General features: G+C 36.9%; 1 protein-coding gene across 8 annotated transcripts in view; it reads left to right on the top strand.

Annotated features, from left to right (window-relative positions):
• ATRX (ATRX chromatin remodeler) overlaps positions 1–18,605 on the top strand; it is an 84,723-nt gene that overhangs the window by 51,862 nt on the left and 14,256 nt on the right. For 6 of the 8 annotated variants that reach the window (XM_054214056.1, XM_054214055.1, XM_054214054.1 and 3 more), the window contains 11 exons: positions 5,062–5,199; positions 6,130–6,305; positions 7,485–7,602; positions 9,258–9,388; positions 9,683–9,771; positions 9,943–10,115; positions 12,478–12,631; positions 12,925–13,028; positions 14,370–14,478; positions 15,515–15,692; positions 17,082–17,276. In XM_054214056.1, coding sequence (XP_054070031.1) covers positions 5,062–5,199; positions 6,130–6,305; positions 7,485–7,602; positions 9,258–9,388; positions 9,683–9,771; positions 9,943–10,115; positions 12,478–12,631; positions 12,925–13,028; positions 14,370–14,478; positions 15,515–15,692; positions 17,082–17,276 — 1,565 coding nt within the window. Of the gene's footprint in view, positions 1–5,061; positions 5,200–6,129; positions 6,306–7,484; positions 7,603–9,257; positions 9,389–9,682; positions 9,772–9,942; positions 10,116–12,477; positions 12,632–12,924; positions 13,029–14,369; positions 14,479–15,514; positions 15,693–17,081; positions 17,277–18,520; positions 18,595–18,605 lie in introns of all 8 variants that reach the window. The other 2 variants (XM_054214062.1, XM_054214058.1) reach the window with 1 other exon arrangement.

The following is an 18,605-nucleotide window of genomic DNA, read 5'->3' as shown; positions in this document are numbered from 1 at the left end:
AAGGTAATTTGAAGTGACTCTCTTGGGAATTTAGGGTTATTATAATCTGCTAATGTACTACAACCACAAGCTGCTTTATCCTTGATAGAAATCTACCATTAAGGGAGGAACTGCACATGAGAAATAGTTGAGAATGCACCTTAGAAGTGTGAACAAACAAGTGTTAATTAGGTGCTAATGAACTGATTGCAGATAAAGCACTTAAATAATTCATTTTTTCAGTCTAAGAGACAGATGTCTGGTTGAAGCTCCGCTTAACTGAGCAAACTTATATAAGCATGTATGTAAGCACTTGAAAATATTCCAAGTTGATATAACCAATTTACCATGTGGTCACCAAAAAGAACTAAAAATTATAGGATTAACAAGTTTCACCAAAATAGCAAAATTCTCCTACAAATTCTGAACTGGCAACTGATATCTGAAAACAACTCATGGTTATGCAGCATGCAGTATATCTTAAAAACTGTTTTTAAAAGGCACATTTGCCATAACTTTGATATTTCTCTTCAAATTGAGAATGGTGAAATAGTAGGTACAGTAGATGGTTTCTTTGCTTTTTGGAGGTAGTTTTTCTTGGGTTTTAATTATCCGTCTGGACTCTAGGTTTCTTGACAGAGTGTGGTTTATTTTCTCCACCCCCCACCACCCCTTTCTGACTGATGAAATACAGCATTGATCTGGTTTATAATTGTACTTGGTGAGCTTGATTTTTGTGAAGTTTCAAATAGTAGTAGGGCTGTGAATTTTGTTCTAGCAGACAAAGGGATTCTTGTAATGGGGAAAAAATAACTTTGTGATTATTGGCATTGGCCAGTTGGAATTGGCATCTCCAGCTCTTCAGAAAGCCTGTTTGAGCAGCTAAAACATTAATTAATTTTCTGCCAGTTGGACTCACTAAATCACATAATTGCTGTGGAGTCAGGGAAGCTCCAGTACAGTAGCTTACGAACTGTTTTTGTGATCATGTTGACTCCACATGCATTATTTAAGCAATGAAGAAAATGCACTTCTTGTCAGTGTGTTTTCTGACTCCTATTAATATTGCAGTTACTAAAAACAAGATAAAAAAGGGGGAGGATGGGAAAGCCTTTGCTGTTAGTCTGTATCTGATTTGCTTGGGATACTGTGTTTGTTGAGAACGTTGCCAGGAAAGTCACAGCTAGAGAAGAAAAGATATGAACTGCTGCCTTGAAGTAGTGGTGATGGGACAGTAGCCTGGCAGAACAGTAGCTTTGTATTCAGTTGGTTGTGTTCTCGTGCAATAATGAAATAAAGTTTTATACCCTCTTGTAGTGATTGATTTTTGTGGAAAGTGTAAGGGTGGCTAAACATAGGGGTTGTTACCATGTGTCTTTTTAGTAATATTGTCCCTTCCTTCATGGATTGGTATTTATGTAACTTCGAAAACACTGGACTGTGGAGTGGGTTGGCATGTTGGACATGCAGTTTTATGGAGGAGACACAGTCACTTGTGTAACCTTTCTTGTCCCATCTCTTGCAAATCTCCTGGTTTTTACATCCTGCTTATAGGTGTGGTTCTGTTCTACTTCCAAACTTTCTTAGACAGCTCAGGACAGCATGATAGAGCGGTGTTTGTGACAAGGTTATTGGCTTTTGTAGATTTAATCAAGTTCAGAAACTGCAGCACACTGAGCCTTGTAGGTTTCGAATAATTTCATATGAACGTGGAACCCACTGTTTCATTCTCTTCTTGGACTAGTTAGTCGATAGGATGGAATCAGACCATTAGGGAAACTAACCTTGAAATAACTCCATAATTTTTATCGTGCTTCAAATCTTTCTTTATTTTAACTAATTACAAAAAGAAAGAAGCGTTGATCCATTTTTATCCATTAGTTCTTGGAGACATGTGGATTGGCTAAATTGATGAGCAGTATCTTGCAACAACCATTACTTGTTTGTTGCTGTCTTTGTGAATCACAGCATTGGCAATACAGCAGGCTGCCAGTAAAAGAGTTACGAAGCTATGTGCTGGCTTACTGCTGTGGCTGTAAATAGGAAAGCTTTTGCCTCTGGGAGCGTTTTTAATTTTAAAAGTTGCAAATTTGGTATTTGAGCGATAATTTAATGGTATGTGTCTGGTTAAAATGAATGCTGCTAGGGTAGACATACCCTATAGTAGAAGCTTGTATTGCACTGTGTACCACAGAAGAGGGGACCAGAGAGGGAAGGTTTAGCCAAAGTTTATGGGTGGAGAAGTAGTGTGAGAAGTGATTTCATTAATTAACTAGCTCTGCTATGTGAAATAATAGCAGGATTATATATGCATGCAGAGCAACAAATGGTTTCCCATAATGCTTAGTGCAACTGATGAAATGCTGTTTGGTTTATTGATAGCTGTTGTGCTTTTCTTGCAGCATTTCAATAACTTTGTATTTTTTTACTTGTTGCTACTAGTAAAAACTCTATTACTGTTTAGCTTGGAAACTGCACTTTAATTGGCAGTTGTATGAAGCAGACAAGTTCTCGTAGACGTCAGAGGAAAGGGAGAACTGTGTGTCTATCTATATATCTGTCTGAGTATGCTTTATGTATATCAGTATATTAATGTACAAGTACAGCAAGAAGGATAAGAAGATGAAGACTATGAGCTTTGAGGAGAGATTGGAGGAGTAATGCTTTTTAGCCTAGAAAAAAACAAATTGACAAATTTCCACCACATAAGAGTTGGTTACTGAAAGGACTGTTACCAGTTGTCTTTTACATCAGTTGGAGAAAGGAAAGGGCAGAATTTATTCTGATTTGTGGCAGAGATCATTTAAATTAGGTATTACTGCACAGTGTTTTAGAAAAAGAGAGAGGTCATGGAGTTTCCAACTTCTATCAGGAAGGATATGTCCCTTTCTTATAACTCCTATTTCAGATGAAGAAAATTGGATTAAATGATCCCTTGAGGCCCCTTTAAGTTTTGCATTCTTTTATAATATTTTGAGAAATGTTCTTTCCATAATGAATTGCATTCATGTTTTTTAAGAACAAGGAAAAAACCCACAAATTTATGAAAATCCCTGCCACTGAATTGTAGCCAAGATGTTAGTTCAAGATATCAATGCTACATGCCTGCCAAACCAACCACGAATAATTTTACTAAGATAGTTTTTTCATATTTTTACTATCATTCACTTACTCTAAACAACAGCTTTTGAGGTGGGTTTTTTGGGTGTGGGGTTTTCTTCTAACTAACCATTTCATGTTAATGAATCACAGTCTTCACTGAAACTGATTCGTGGGGTATTTGCACGATTTCAATTGCTATCTGTCATTAGGACTTCATTATCCTTCTTCTCTAATGTCCTTTGATTCTGATTGTAACCATAATGTACGAGACCAAATCTGTTTCTGAGAATGATATATTAATGTGCAAGTTGTCACATCTGGCAGGGAGATGTCACAAAGGCTTCAGTTCTAGAGAACGGCTTCAAACCATCTCAGTAGTGCTGTACACTGCAGAACAGCTTGCTTGCAAGATCCTTACTCTTCAGGAAATGCTAGAATGAGGACTAGAGAAAGGATCTGTCGCCATTAGGAGATGTTTGCCTAAAATTAAAAGAAGGCTTTGTGTGTAGCCACTCAGTGTTTTGCATGCTCCCAAAACACGGGAAGGTACAAAAGTCGTGAAATAATATGGGGAACTGTTTCTGTGGCAGATGTGAAAATTCAGAAATAAGTAGGCTTGGACAAGTCTAAGTGTGTTTGGAATTCATATGAGGATTTTCATAATTGTCTTCTAGACTTGGTTAAAAAGACTTTTTTTTCTTCTGTTTGGAAAAAAAATCTTCTTGACTCCTTTTCTGTTAGCATGTGAGATTCAAATCACTTTTTGACACTTAAAATGGCACCATTAAGATGACTGGCACTGGCATTAAATCATGGAACTAGTCAAAGATATAATTGATTCTCTGTTGTTGATCACTGCCTGGGAGTTAATTTTCTTCTTAACAAGGCAGTTTAAACTTAGTTTGAGAGGGGAAAAAAATTTTCTCAGTAAGTTATAAAAATTAGATTGTCCATGCTGATAAATACTTCTTTGCCACCTAAAATATCAGCCATTTTAGAGTTGAATAGATGAACCCAACTGATGGCTTTGTATTGCATTTTTCAAAGGTGCATAAACTTGACTTCCACTGACTTCATGGTTGATAGTACTGGAATTGAGGTCAGGTTTAGGTCTGGTAGAACATTTATTCTAAATTACTGGCTGGATCCTAGAATGTCTCTTACTTCTCCTTTCAAGGAAAGAGCTTCTAGAAATTGCATCAAATCTGAAAACTGTTAGAGTGTGTGAGTCTGTTTAGCCAAGTTTGATATTATTTATCTTAAACCCCAAATTTTAACACTTAATAATTCTATTAGAGTTGCTGTACATACTGTGGAAATGTATTGTGGTGTGGTTCTGACATTCCTTGTACAACTCACCTAAAACAGCAGTCTAGAGTCCTTGGGTTTATCTTCTAGAAGAACGCTGAGGATGTTCCTGTGGTGACTTTCAGCTACAAGGTGTCAGTTCGCTTGTCTGTAATTCGGATCAGATTTGATTGTGTCTTGTCTTAGACAAGAATTTTGACTGCACTGTTTACCCCTATTGATGCTGACCTGTTGCCTTAATGAAAAATTACCAGTTGCCAGATTTTTGGTTTCCTTTAGAAGTGACCGGTAGATGGCAGCCTAAGATGGATTTAAGGAACTGTTTTATGAAGTTTTGACAGGGTGAATGGACATATAGACATGGACACATGAGCTGCATGGATAGATAATTTTTATAGGAATATATATTGCAAAGGTGTATTTAATCCTGCCTAGGAAAACTTCACAAGCAACAGCCTGTAGTTTACCAGAATGGCTACTGTGAATGCTTGTGCAAAGCTGAGTGAGGACCTTCATGGTTCTAAAAATAAAAAAAACCCAAACCACCACAAAACACACAAACGCACAAAATTTAAAAATACCTTAATAACATTAGCAGAAATCTTGGATTCTTTAGGTTGCCAGTTTCTTTGTGGTTATAAAAGATGGAAGAGATCTAATATGTCTTTCTAGGTCCTGACTTCGTTGTTTGTGATGAAGGACACATATTAAAAAATGAAGCATCTGCTGTTTCTAAGGCAATGAATTCTATTCGATCCAGGAGAAGAATAATTCTTACAGGAACACCACTGCAAAATAATCTTATAGAATGTGAGTATTTCTCTGGTTTAAGAATTGTTTATTTCCTTGAATATGCTTTTGCCTTTCAGCAAATATATAGGTAGATTTAGATTGATTAGAAGGAAAGAATTTAATACGGTGAAGCTCTTTGCTAGGTTTCTATATCTAAAAAAGCCCTAACAATCTAGTTTTGCATTTTGCATTTTAAATCATTGTCTCAAGATGTGGTTCCATGGTGGTTTAAGCCAAATTAAAATGAAGCTGTTGGGAATCTGGCCTCTACTCCATCCTTTCCCTTGGCATGGCCTTACGTACATCTGATTCCCCAGGGAGTGTCAGAAGATTAACAACAAAGAAGTGAATAGCTTTCTGACAGTTTAGTTCCTTGATCTGCCTGACCAAAGGACCAGATCAGTCTCAGCATGTCAAAAGGGGAAGGCCAAGAATGTTCAGAGGGGAAATGGGTGGACCGGGTCTTGCAGCAGCATCAATTTAAATTGTTTTAAACCATTGTAGAGCAGTGTTCTTAGTGAATTTATAAACAGTGATTTACGTTGCTGTCTTGGGAATTTCATTCTAAACTGGCTTGTAACGTTTGCTTCTGTTTGTTAGTATGCTGTAATGTTTTTTCCGTTGATTAATATGCTTTTGAATCTATTGAAAAACCTTTGCAAATATGATTTTGTTATGTGATTGCTTTGGTGTACAGCAGCTTTCAAACTTTGTGTAACAAACACGATGAGGTAGTTTTAAATCTGACATTAAATTTAGAAGTTACCTCTGTGTCCAGAGTATGGGTAAGTTTAAGATGTCCTGTCTAGAAAATGTTGGGGTGGTTTGGGTTTTTTGCTCAACTGAAAGTTCATTGTTTTAGATATGACATGTTTATTTTCTGTTAGAATTAATCCCAGTGCTGTACTTTGCATTTGGAACAACTCAAGCTTGGTCTTTTTGTCCTAGATCACTGCATGGTTAACTTCATTAAGGAGAATTTGCTTGGTTCAATTAAGGAATTCCGAAATCGATTTATAAATCCAATTCAGAACGGTCAGTGCGCAGACTCTACTCTGGTAGATGTCAGAGTAATGAAGAAGCGCGCACATATTCTCTATGAGATGCTAGCTGGATGTGTTCAGGTAAGAACGGTTTTACTATAACAAATTACTTAAATTAGCTGCAGGGAGACAGAGGAGTTACTTCATCTAGTTCTGATAAAAGCACTCAAAAGCCTGTAAACTTGCTATTCGAGAGGTCCATTGAATCCATTATTTTCACTAATTACTAGATCTCTTGTGGTTTAACCCCAGACTACGCATCACACAGCCACTTGCTCATTCACACCCCCCACCCCCCAGCAAGATGGAGGGAAGAGAATTGGAAGGGTAAAAGTGAGAAAACTAGTGGGTTGAGATAAGAACAGCTGTTATTATTATGATATTATTATTATTATATTATAATATTATAATAATAATGATGATGATGAAAAGGAAAGTAACAGAGAGAAATAAAACCCAAGAGATAATAGTGATGCAAATGAAAACAATTGCTCACCACCAACCGACTGATGCCCAGCCAGTCCCCGAGCAGCGGCCAGCCTGACCCGAGTTTTATTGCTGAGCATGACGTCAGATGGGATGGAACATCCCTTTGGTCAGTTGGGGTCAGCTATCCTGGCTGTGTCCCCTCCCATTCCATGTGCACCCCCAGCCCACTTGCTGGTGGGGTGGCGTGAGGAGCAGAGAAGTCTCTCGGTCAGGATCAATACACCATTCACCATTTGGATGAAGGGGTTGGTGGAGAGAATCAGATTAATGTAAGAGTCAAAGGAAAACAGAAGTAAGTTTTGCATTGCCCCAAGCAAGTATTCAGAAACTATGTACTCTAAAACAGCAAACGGTTAACCTGAGTGTGAGTGAGTTCATCCGTGCTACAAATGTTGATATTAGCTGCTTGACTCACCCACGTTTCACAAAACAAAGGTTTTCATATTTAAAAAACATCCACAAAAGTAGTTACCAGAGCATCTCCTGAAGTTGCAGTCGACTTTGCAAGGACTTGGAACTGGGACGTGGGGTTAACAGGTCATATACTTTTGACTAGACAACCACATTTACTAGGTAAGATGGGCTTTTGCAGACAGTGCCTGTAATTGGATTGTATTTAGTGGGCTATTTTTTTTCCCTTTGTGGTTGGAAAGCATGTGAATCCTTGTAATTTATGTGTGGTGCTTTGTTGTTTAGGATGCCAGAAGTTCTTAAGCTCTCAGTAGTTGTTTTCATGTTTATATGACTAAAGTACTGTTTGTAAAATTACAGAGGAAAGATTACACAGCATTAACAAAGTTCCTCCCACCAAAATACGAGTATGTTCTAGAAGTTCGAATGACCCCTATTCAGTGCAAGCTCTACCAATACTACTTGGATCATTTGACAGGTACGTGCCTACAGTTCTACAGTTCTGTGGGTAACAAGGCTGATGGTCATTTAACAAGGGGCTTTTTCCCATAGGTTGGTGGGTTTTCTGTATCTGCTATTTGCTCTACAGATGCCTAACAGGCACTTTAATCTGCCTAGACTTCAAGGGCTCAACAGAATTATCTGAGGTTAGCCAAGTTTGCATTTGTGAAAAGGGGTTGTACTGTTTCATGATTTACCAGCCCTTTGTGGACTGCTTAAACTCCCTGAACTAGTAAAAGGCATTATCTGCTTTCTCTGTCTTTGGCTTGGGTGAGTGTCCTGCCAGTTTGGTCAGCTCAGTCAGTGCCAGAGATGACACAAGAAAGGAGAGGGGAAACAAGAGGAAGGAAAGACAAATGGCCCTTTTTAGAGGGGAAGAAGCTGTTGAAGCTAACCGTGGCTCCAGTCTTCAGAGCAAATTTCCATGCTGGCTGCTGCTGACCACATTAATTCTTTGCATTACTGTCAAAAGAAGCCGACGTGCTTTCTGATTTTCATTAAATAAAAAAGGAAGTCTTGCTATTGAAGATAAATATAGTAGGCAAATTGCTGCATTTGTCTGCAAATTTTTAAAATTACACTTTTCTGTGCATTGTAACAGGCATAAACTAAACCACACATTTTACATGCAGTTTTACCAAGTGTTTCCTTCATTTCATGAAAATTATACGTGTTTTCTTTCCATTCTGTAACATAGAATATTACAAAATCTGTAGGACTTGTTAACTTGAAACTTGTTAACATTGAGTTTCTCTGTAATGTTAGCTCAGCTTTAGGGAAGTCAAATCTTAAGAATTTCTGTCATCCTTACAATTCCATTTCCCAAAGTCATAGGAGAGCACAAACGGGAAGATACTCAAAGCTCTTATATGGTTAAAACATAGCAAGAACTTGCTTTCTTAAAATATTTATACTCCATAGACGTTTACTGGGATTGTCTTGTGCATTGAGCAAATGCACCGAATAAGCTTTGTGCCTGTTTTGCAGTAGACATTTGATGATTGTGATGCAATAAATACTATTTTCTTGCCAGTAAATATGCCTTAAATTATGCATATAATAAATAGGGAAAAAAACTTGTTTCAAGAACCTGAAGTTAATGTGCTGCTTAGTGAGAAATTGAGACTACACATAAGAAATTTAACTCTCTGAACATTGTACTGCTTTGCATTAATTTGTCCTTGGACAATGGAAGAAATAGGCTGGGCTTTTTAAAGATTCTTTATTGTAACAGAATACCGCAACATTACAAGTCATTAAATAAAGGTAGCTCAAAATAGTAAGCCAAATTTATTGAAACCAAAATGCAAATTACCTTGGGCTGCTTTTGCAAAACCTAAATAGACATGACTGTCCTTTTAAGAGGATTTGGATTCATTCCTATACTGTGGAGAAATGTGCTTTTATGTAATAAGGTAATCATGTTTCTTATTATCAAGAAAAAGGGGAAAATCTAATTTTGACAACTTTAACTAGGAAAAAAATGCCTGTGACTCAGTAATTTGACCTCTTTTACAAGAGACGTTACAATATGATGTGCATCTGGAAAGAACACTCAGCACTGCGCTAATGGATTGTTCAAAGGGGGAACAGTATGTGGCAAACTTTCTAAAACCTGAACTTTATTGTCAGGTGTAGGTAGTGGCAATGAAGGTGGAAGAGGCAAAGCTGGAGCTAAACTATTCCAGGATTTCCAGATGTTGAGCAGAATCTGGACTCACCCTTGGTGTTTGCAGCTGGACTATATTAGCAAAGAAAATAAGGTAAATTAGATATATCAAAATACTCTCTATTGAGAACTTTCCAAATAAGCTTTGCCAAATGCTAGGTAAAGTTTCGTCAAATTAATGGAAGTCTTTGTTGCTGTGGGGTAATTTTGCTGCTGGTTTTGTCATATTTTTGTTTCTGGGTATGTTGTCATTCTTAAAGCATTTTGCAAGGCCAACCCTTTGTAGAACTTACCATTGTTTAAATGAAGATTAAGCAGATGGCTAAAGGTTTAATAAAAGCTTCTGGATGAGCATACTCAATAATACTTCTGTTTTTTCTCTTTTGAGGGCTATTTTGATGAAGACAGTCTGGATGAGTTCATAGCTTCGGATTCCGATGAAACTTCAATGAGCTTAAGTTCTGATGATTGTGCAAAGTAATTGAGCTTTTATTTGTTTGTGTTTGTTGGATTTATTGCCCTAACAGAACTTAAGGGATTTCTATAAAAGCGAATGTTTATTTTTTTAATTTTATATATCTATTAGAGTATGTTCTCTAACAGTAGAATTTTTAAAAAATAATGGGGTGTACAATGTTACCCTTTTAGGAAAAAAAAATCCAAGGGGAAAAAAGTGAAGAAAGGGTGTAGCTCAAGTGGAAGTGGCAGTGATAACGATGTTGAAGTCATTAAAGTCTGGAATTCAAGATCTCGTGGAGGTGGAGAAGGAAATGCAGAAGAACTTGTAAACAACCCTCCATCTGTTACAAAATCAGATGAAGGTGAGTATAATATACAAGTAAATAAAATACAAGTCAGCTTCATTTTGCAAAAGGCGATTTGGTAGGGCTGTCGGGACTTCTGCTTTGTTGCAAACTGGCAAAGTCCTTAATTCTGTGGACTGCTTCTATGCTTACAGTTCTTGCTACTTCTAATAATATACCTGTTTTGAAAAAACAAGGTGCATCAATTTAGAACTCAGAAGCTGCTCAGTTATTTTTTTTAATTCACAAGTAGAAAACAATACAAAGTTAACAGGAATTCTGCTGCTTTTCATGTCTTTTTAAATATATTGGGGAAAGATTAATGGAAAGGTTAAGAAATATGCATGACATTCATGGTTGCACCTGCAGTTTGAAATGGCTGTGGAGAAAGCAGATATAACGCAGCAGGAATACGAGACCTTTTTAAAGATTGTTATTCAAACTACTTATATCTGTAAGTTTTATTTTTGGATTGTCCTTTAATAGTCTAGCTTTTGTCTTGTATCTAGTATCATACAGCTAGTTTTCTGATTGTGCCATTTATGGTGTGTCTAATCACTTTCCCTAAATAAACGATTTTTTGGGGTCAGTTAAGATGAGAAATATTTTTTTTATAGCTCTCATTTCAATTACAAACATACTGTAAATGTGTAAGGGGAAGAGTGTGTGTGTGTAAAATACATAACACATACAGATTAAATGTATTAAAGTAATTATGTTATAGGCAGGATGAGTTTCTGTCTCCATCACTTAAATGTTTACCTCTGACATGCAGCCTTGTTCAATTTAATGTAGGTACAGAATTTCTAAACAAAGATTGGATGCTGCACCAGATGAGGTTTGCGGGCAGACTTTCTCTCTCGCTGCAGCTCTTGGAGGCCCTTCTGCAAAGTTTAGGAGTGAAGACAGAAATCGATAGGTGGTGTGTATAGGATTTTCGCATAGCACATCTAGGTCTCGTATTGTTCTTTCTTTGTTCTGGTATTGAAAAACCAAAAAAAGCTTTAAAAGCTTGTATGAAGGAACCCTCACACGGGAGTTCTGTCAGTTCTGTCTTGCACCTGAAATTTACTGGTGTATCACAATTGATTTGCATTGCATAGGCTGAAAATGTAAGTGTTTTGAATTGTTCATGGGATAGAAAACTTCTACTACTTAAGTAAATATTTCAGTAGATGAAAGTTTTTATGTGAAAAAAGTTAGTGTCATAAATCTAATTAATCAATTTTTATCACTCTAATGCAAAGGGCGTTAAATCAAAGATCATAGAAATACCATAAAAGAAATTAAGTAATGTAAATCAAGATAATTCATGGTTCCTGTCTGCCTTTCTGGTTCTGGTTATAATGCTGAATGCATGCTTTCTCCTGGTTGAATTCAGAATAAACGTAAAGCAAGTATCACTAAAGATTGGCACGGTCCGCATCTGACACTTTGGGGTGGATGATACAGACCCCAACAGACTTATTTTGCTAGGTGCATGGTTACTTTGGTGTATTTTTAAAATGACAAATGGAATTTTGTAATTTGTTCCAGTACTACTTTAAGGCGTTACATCAAATTAACAAAATTAACTTATAAGATAGTAAGATGTTAAAAATAGGATTGTTCCCATGTATGTATTTTACAGGTTTTATTAGTGTAATAGTGTGTTAGCAGATGAAGAGACAGGAAACTTCCTTAAAGAACTTTGCTATGAGGCAGAATATAATGGTGGAATTTTTGGGTTTTTTTCTTCTATTGTGAATCAATATAAAAGGTGGGGGGAGTTATTTTTTTGTCCTGTATGCTAATGTTGTCTTCTAAATTAGCTTAGGAAAAAAAGATCCTAGATGTGAGCCTAACAGAAGTGAGAGGAGATGGTTTATGGGTTTTATCTTAAGCACCTGTATTATTGTAATGTTTGGAAACTTTCTTCTAGAGAGTTCGTCTTGATAGATGAACTAGGTAATCCAAAAGACCACTGTCTGTCTTTTTCCAACAGTTTTGGATGTTTGTTTGAGATTCAAAATAATTCTCTTTATTGAAAGCTTCTTTTCAACGGCTGTAACGCTTATGGATGAGTTTTCAAAGATGTATACTTGTTCGAAACAAAGCTGTTGATAAATACTTGTGGGGAAAAGGTAGAGATGGTAGAAATATTTGTCCAAATATCCTGCAATACAAAAAGGGGATTTGTTACTCTGATGACCTGTGCTATTGATAACTGCTAATGGGGTTATTGCTGATAGTGCAAATGCTTTTTCTTTGCCTATTTAACACCTTTCATACCAGTTAAGCCTAATAATGAGGAGACAATTCTGTAGTTTGGACATTTCAAAGCGTTCAAAGGGAGACAATGCCCTTACCTTAAAATTTTTTTTACTTTGTTTTTTTAAAGGTAAAGCTACATCTTCTTCCAATCCTGGTAGCCCAGCGCCAGATTGGTACAAAGACTTTGTCACTGATGCAGATGCTGAAGTGTTGGAACATTCTGGGAAAATGGTGCTTCTCTTTGAAATTCTTCGAATGGCAGAGGAGCTTGGAGACAAAGTGTAAGTCAGTTCCAGAAAGACGTTTAATGGCCTTATGTTAGCCTGACAGTGTTCTTTATTCAGTCTTCATAATGCAATAGCTCAGTTTTCTGAAGCAAATGTGTATGTTACATTCATTTTTATCAGTGGGTTTACCCGTGCTCGCATGTACTCCACCAGAGTCTTTCTCTGTGTCTAGAGAGGCTGTTTGTTTCAAAGGTAGTATCAGAGTGAGGAGAGAAGAAAAACAAAGCAACACAATAATTAAAATAACCTCAGAGGTGAATTTTGTGTTTCCCTGTTTCTGTTTTCAGCCTAGTGTTTAGCCAGTCCCTAATATCTCTGGATTTGATAGAAGATTTTCTGGAGCTGGCCAACAGGGAGAAAACTGACAAAGACAAGCCTCCTATTTATAAAGGTGAGTGCCACCTTGAACAATCGCAAAGCTAATAACTCTTCTATGAGTCTCTATTCAGTCCAAAAGGGAATGGATTTGAAATAATCGTTTTCATTAGAAGTATTGTATGCTCTGTACTATTCCTGAAGTTGGCAGGATTATTGGTCTCCTCTGCAGGTGGTCTCTGCTATCCCATTATGCATTATTGCTTCTGATTTCATTCTGTATCATCCGTGCTTAATATAGCATAAGCAGATTAAATGTTCATCATCTGAAACGAGAGAAGGCATTTTGCTAAATCCTGTACAAAAGTGATGTTATATGCTGATGCGTGGCAAATTCTGATCCTTCCTACTGGGAAAGAGATAATGAACAAAAATTAGACCACTTTAAAACAGTGTGTAGAACAAGCAAAATGTGAATTTAGGCTTTATAGGTACTGGATTAGATTGTTTTATAGGTTTCATAAGGGAACGTAGCATTGAATTATTATCCTACTGATGCTCAAACGGTGAGGAATTGCTCACTAGCCAGATGTGTCCTCTGTGTATGATGTTTCTTCTGTTTGCACTGTGAGATCCTCCCAGAGCTCCTGATGATGCAGTTCATGTGAAATTTCAGTTCCTGGTACCTGTTGATTGAAGAATTCCTTTGAATCTGCCATTCCTTTCAGATATCTCACTTCTAAGCGAAAACATGTTGAACAGTTGCATAAGAGAAGTGTGGCTTGGTGTTGCCAACACTGTAGTTAGATGAAGATTTCCAGTATCTGTGTCTCTCAGATTTACTGTTTGTGGCTGTTGCTTCCTCAGCTTCCTTACGTTTGTCATCTTCAGATGTTACGAGCTGTCTGTATTTTATGGAGTTTGTGCCTTTAGTCTGAGATAATGTTTTAAGGGGTGGAGTTTTTTTCATTTGTGGTGGTTCTTTTGGTAAGCAATTAGATTATGTATCATAAAGGTTCACCAGATGGAGACCTTCCTGACATAACTCAACAATCTCATAATTGATTGTATTGAGCAGTGCTGTCTCCTAAAAATGCTATTTTCTTTATAATGGATGGCACAGTGGGGTTCATCTTGTGTACATATACCTTGATGGCCAAAGGAAAAAAAAACCAAGGTTACTTGTGAATTGGGGAGAGAAGAAAATCTTCCATCAGCTGTAATTATTTTTTTTCCCCCATTTGGCAAGAAGTAGCCATAACTTAAATTAAACTGAAATTAAATTAATTCAAATTAAACTCAAAAATAATATATTTTATATTCCATATTTGTTCTTTTACTAGACAGTTGTGTATATCTAGTATTCTCAGTCTTTTACACAGTCAGCATTTTAATAATTTGACTATTACATTTATAGGTGAAGGAAAATGGTTTAGAAACATTGATTACTATCGCTTAGATGGTTCAACTACAGCTCAGTCAAGAAAGAAATGGGCTGAAGAATTTAATGATGAAACTAATGTGAGGTGAGATCTCTTCTGATATGTATGCTTACTTTTACCCCTTCTGTTGCTCTTGTTCCTTGTTTCTTTGTTACTTGTATTAGCTGAATGACCTCTTAAGGCTAGGCAAATAAATATCAGAATGTTGTCAGGTGCAGAACTTGCACAAAAAGTGTGCAACAACAGTAGGTTCTGGTTTCTTGAGATTACTTCCATTTGTACCAATCAGCACTTGCTCAGTGTTTTCTTGCTGGTTTTGTTCTTGTTTAGACTGTAAGCACTTTGAATCAGAGACAGTCTTTTTATTACAATTATCTAAAAGGATATAAGGAGCTAGGAAAGTCAGAGCTCTGTGGGGTCTGGCCAGGAGACAGCAGTCACTTGGCTGGTAGAAACATACAGCTCTCAGCCATCTCCGGAATTGTCTCCCAGCCATCCATGGTTCATACAAGTTGGGACTTTCAAGTCTTATTTAGATAGGGAGATAGACACAGACTTGAACAAGTTTAATGAAGTTAAGGAGCTTCACCTTCTTAGATTTGTTTAAAAAATAAAATATGTAGCTATGTTACAGTCTTTTATAACGTACAGAAAAAAGAAAAAAAGGAACAAAGTAAGCTAATTCAGTGAACCTGAGTGAGGTGGTATTAAAAAAAAAGCAGATACATCAAAGAGACAGTGTCATTCTAGAGTTATCCTGAAAGTTTGCTAGCCAGGAAACAGTTTCAATAGCATGGGATATGCCTGTTTGAAATTATGGTTTAATTTGTTATAACTAATTTTATTAGAGTTTGAAAATGCAAATCCACAAATTTTTTCTTACCCACCAGTTTTTGTTAACAGTTGGTTTGCAGAAGGCCCTGATCTGCATTTCTGGGAGTGTATGTTTTGCTAGAAGTGTTGTCCTTGTAAAATCTGCATCTGCTTTAGGCTTAATACAGTATCTTAAAGAAGTTTTTGGGTTATTTCAGTGTATGAACAACTCCATAGTAATACAGCAACATGGGAACAATAGCAGTTTTCCAAAATACTAAAATTTTGCAACTTTTCTCTGTTCCAGAGGCCGCTTGTTTATTATATCCACTAAAGCAGGTTCCCTCGGAATTAATCTCGTGGCTGCTAATAGAGTAATCATCTTTGATGCTTCTTGGAACCCATCGTATGACATACAGAGTATTTTCAGGGTTTACCGCTTTGGGCAGAACAAACCTGTGTTTGTGTACAGGTTTTTGGCTCAGGTACGTTTCTGTCTGATATGTTTATGATATTCTGGTCCTGCAATCAGATGTGTAAACTGTAACTATTTGGACTTGTGTTGAAGTCTGTAGAGGTCCATGCTCATCCGGTCGTCATCTGGCCCTAATCTGATAGCAGGATTTGGCGACTGAAAAACCTCTTGAAGGAAAGATCGGTAAAATAAACAACTGAAATGCCTTCCTGTTAAGCCCACCTCTTCTGACACTTTGTGTAACACAAAATCTGGGATTCCAGCAGTGATTCACACATCCAGGCTTAAGATAGTGCTCTCAGCTTTTTTAATTTGCACAGCACTAAAAATTCTTCGGTGAATAGACTGTGCAGAGGATGGTGGTGGTTAGGCAATAGGCTTGCTCAGTGTAGCTCTCTTCTACAGACTCCTGGTCTGTGGACCCCTGACAGTCCACCTGGAATGAAAACACAGGGAGCTGAAGAATTCTTTATAAAGAAGGCATCCAGTCATGATTTGAAACTTGTATCACACCCTACAGATATTAAAGACGTGTAATATTTCTGATGGTCACTGATCTATGCTTTTTTAAAGTATAATGCCATTATTTCTGTTAGGAAGTATCTTGCTTCATCTTCTTCAGGTGTTACAGAGTAGATGGAAAACCTTTTCCCAGTAACAGTACTTAACTCCTGGTCAAGTCGCTATATACTTCCCAACTTAAATTACTTCTTGTAACACGTCACTGTCAGACATGGGGTTTTTCTTCAGCCTTCAGTCTATTTTTGTAGTTTTCTGTGTGCACTTTTGAACTGTTGATATCCTTTTTAAATTATAATGTTCAGAACAGGCTGTACTGTTCTCATGCTTCTCATAGTCATCATCTTTTTTTTAAAAAGAAAAAATAAAATTTTTCCTCTTTTAATCAAGGATCTAATTTTTTCATACGCAGCCGTGATGAATTAGACTTCAGTGCTTCCCTTCCCCTCTGCTCTCCACCCCAGTGTTACGGTATCTGTTTTCCCTTTTTACAGGCTGCTCAAAGCAGCATAAGGTACATGCTGTGGAAATTGCCTTTTTTTTGTTCATAATCCTACTTTGGGGAACAGAAACAAAAGTGGATCTCTTCAAAATACTACCGAAAACATGCATTTCTTACTCCAGCCAATAGCTAGATGATATCTGTCACGTACACAATTCATATCACTTTATGTCCACTTCCAGGAGGGTTTTTTCTCTTTTTTTTTTTTTTTCTCAGCAAAGTATTTTCAGGTAATTTTGTAGATACGGGGTCAAAGAAACAAGGAAAATAGAGCACTGTTATGTTGTTACTCTAGCTCTTCTGTAGCTATTAACTTTTTTCCTTATATGACAAGAAGGTTCAGTATTTGTATAAAAGCAAGTGTCTCCGGTTTTTTAGGGAACGATGGAAGATAAGATCTACGATCGTCAGGTAACAAAGCAGTCACTGTCTTTCCGGGTTGTCGACCAACAGCAAGTTGAACGTCATTTTACTATGAATGAACTTACCGAGTTGTACACTTTTGAGCCAGATTTGTTGGATGATCCTAATTCAGAAAAGAAAAAGAAGAGAGATACACCAATGTTGCCAAAAGTAAGTTGATGCACATCACTAGGAATTATATGCTATAAAAATATTTTACGTCTGTTTAACAGCATGGGGTATTTGATCTTGGAAGAAGAAGAGTGCTGTGTTTTCACTTTAGAGCAGTATTTTTCACTTTGGAGGTGAATAGCAGGTAAAACAATAAAATACGTAATTAATATAACGGATGGTATAACGAAATAGATGAGTTTCCCTTCAGTGTAATTGACTGTATAAGAAAAAGATCTTCAGTTAAAAGACAAAAAATTTAAACCAGAATAAACAAAAATACTTTTTTACACAATTTGAGTGAGTAGAAGGTTTTACTGCAGGAGACTGTGGAAGCCAAGATTCAAATTAACATCTAAGTGGGTGCTGGTGGTACCTAGCATTACCTCAGTTTGTGATAACAGATCTGTGAGGTGATACTGTACTTCAGGGTCTGGTTTTTATGTACCTAGGTAAGACTTCGTAAGAGTCAAATTAACCCATGCTTTCCTTTGCCAAGCCTTTTTGGTTTTTAGTTCCTTGTTTGACTCTTCTTGTAGGGGACCAATAATAGAGATACGGTAGAGATAGGAAAAAAGTTGAACTTGTTTGCTGTTTAAGTGAGGAAAATTGGGCAAGCTAAGATTTTTGTAATCTATTTTTAGTGTTGCCAGTACTAGCAGAGACCAGTGACGTTCTTGCAGACAAATTTATACGGTTTACACAACTTAGTGTGAATGCTGATATTCTGTACTCTGAGATAATATGAAGTAGTGATGTCAGACCTTCTTCCGACTTGGTGCTAAATGAACTTTTAAGATCACACTGGTTTGTTTTCACCGAGGCCTGCCTGAATCTATTTGTAATGGATGTGGCATGTGTAGTAGTGGTTCATTGTCACTGCTCTACGGGTTCACTATCCTATGTGATACTTAGGGAACCGAAAAATTTACTAACGGAGTTTAAAAATGAAAACTGTGACTTCTACAATCAGGCAGGAGTAAACTTCAGGGGAAAGAGTAGCTGGTTCGGTTACTTTATTCTTTTTTTCCAAGTCAGTTTGTATTTAAGATTAGTCTAAGGTTTTGTACCTTGTCTAATTTATATTCTTTGTGTATGTGGTCTGCTAAAGACTAATTAATTATTAAGCTGTTGTGCAATTGTCTCTGCTTCTTACCAGGTGACTATCTAGCGAACAGTAACATGTAAATTTGTGGCCCGTGGTTAGTTAACTGGTTACATTTCTGAATTACTTCTGTGTTTAGGTCATTACACAGCATCTGGGTGTGGGGAAGGAGGTTTTCCAGTTTGTGAATCTATTAACTTCCTGGGGAAAATGGTATGGTTTCC

Source organism: Rissa tridactyla, chromosome 9 (assembly GCF_028500815.1).
Source record: "Rissa tridactyla isolate bRisTri1 chromosome 9, bRisTri1.patW.cur.20221130, whole genome shotgun sequence".
NCBI classification, from domain to species: domain Eukaryota; kingdom Metazoa; phylum Chordata; class Aves; order Charadriiformes; family Laridae; genus Rissa; species Rissa tridactyla.
The sequence above is the reverse complement of the archived record's forward strand: the minus strand, read 5'-3'. Positions and strand labels throughout refer to the sequence as shown.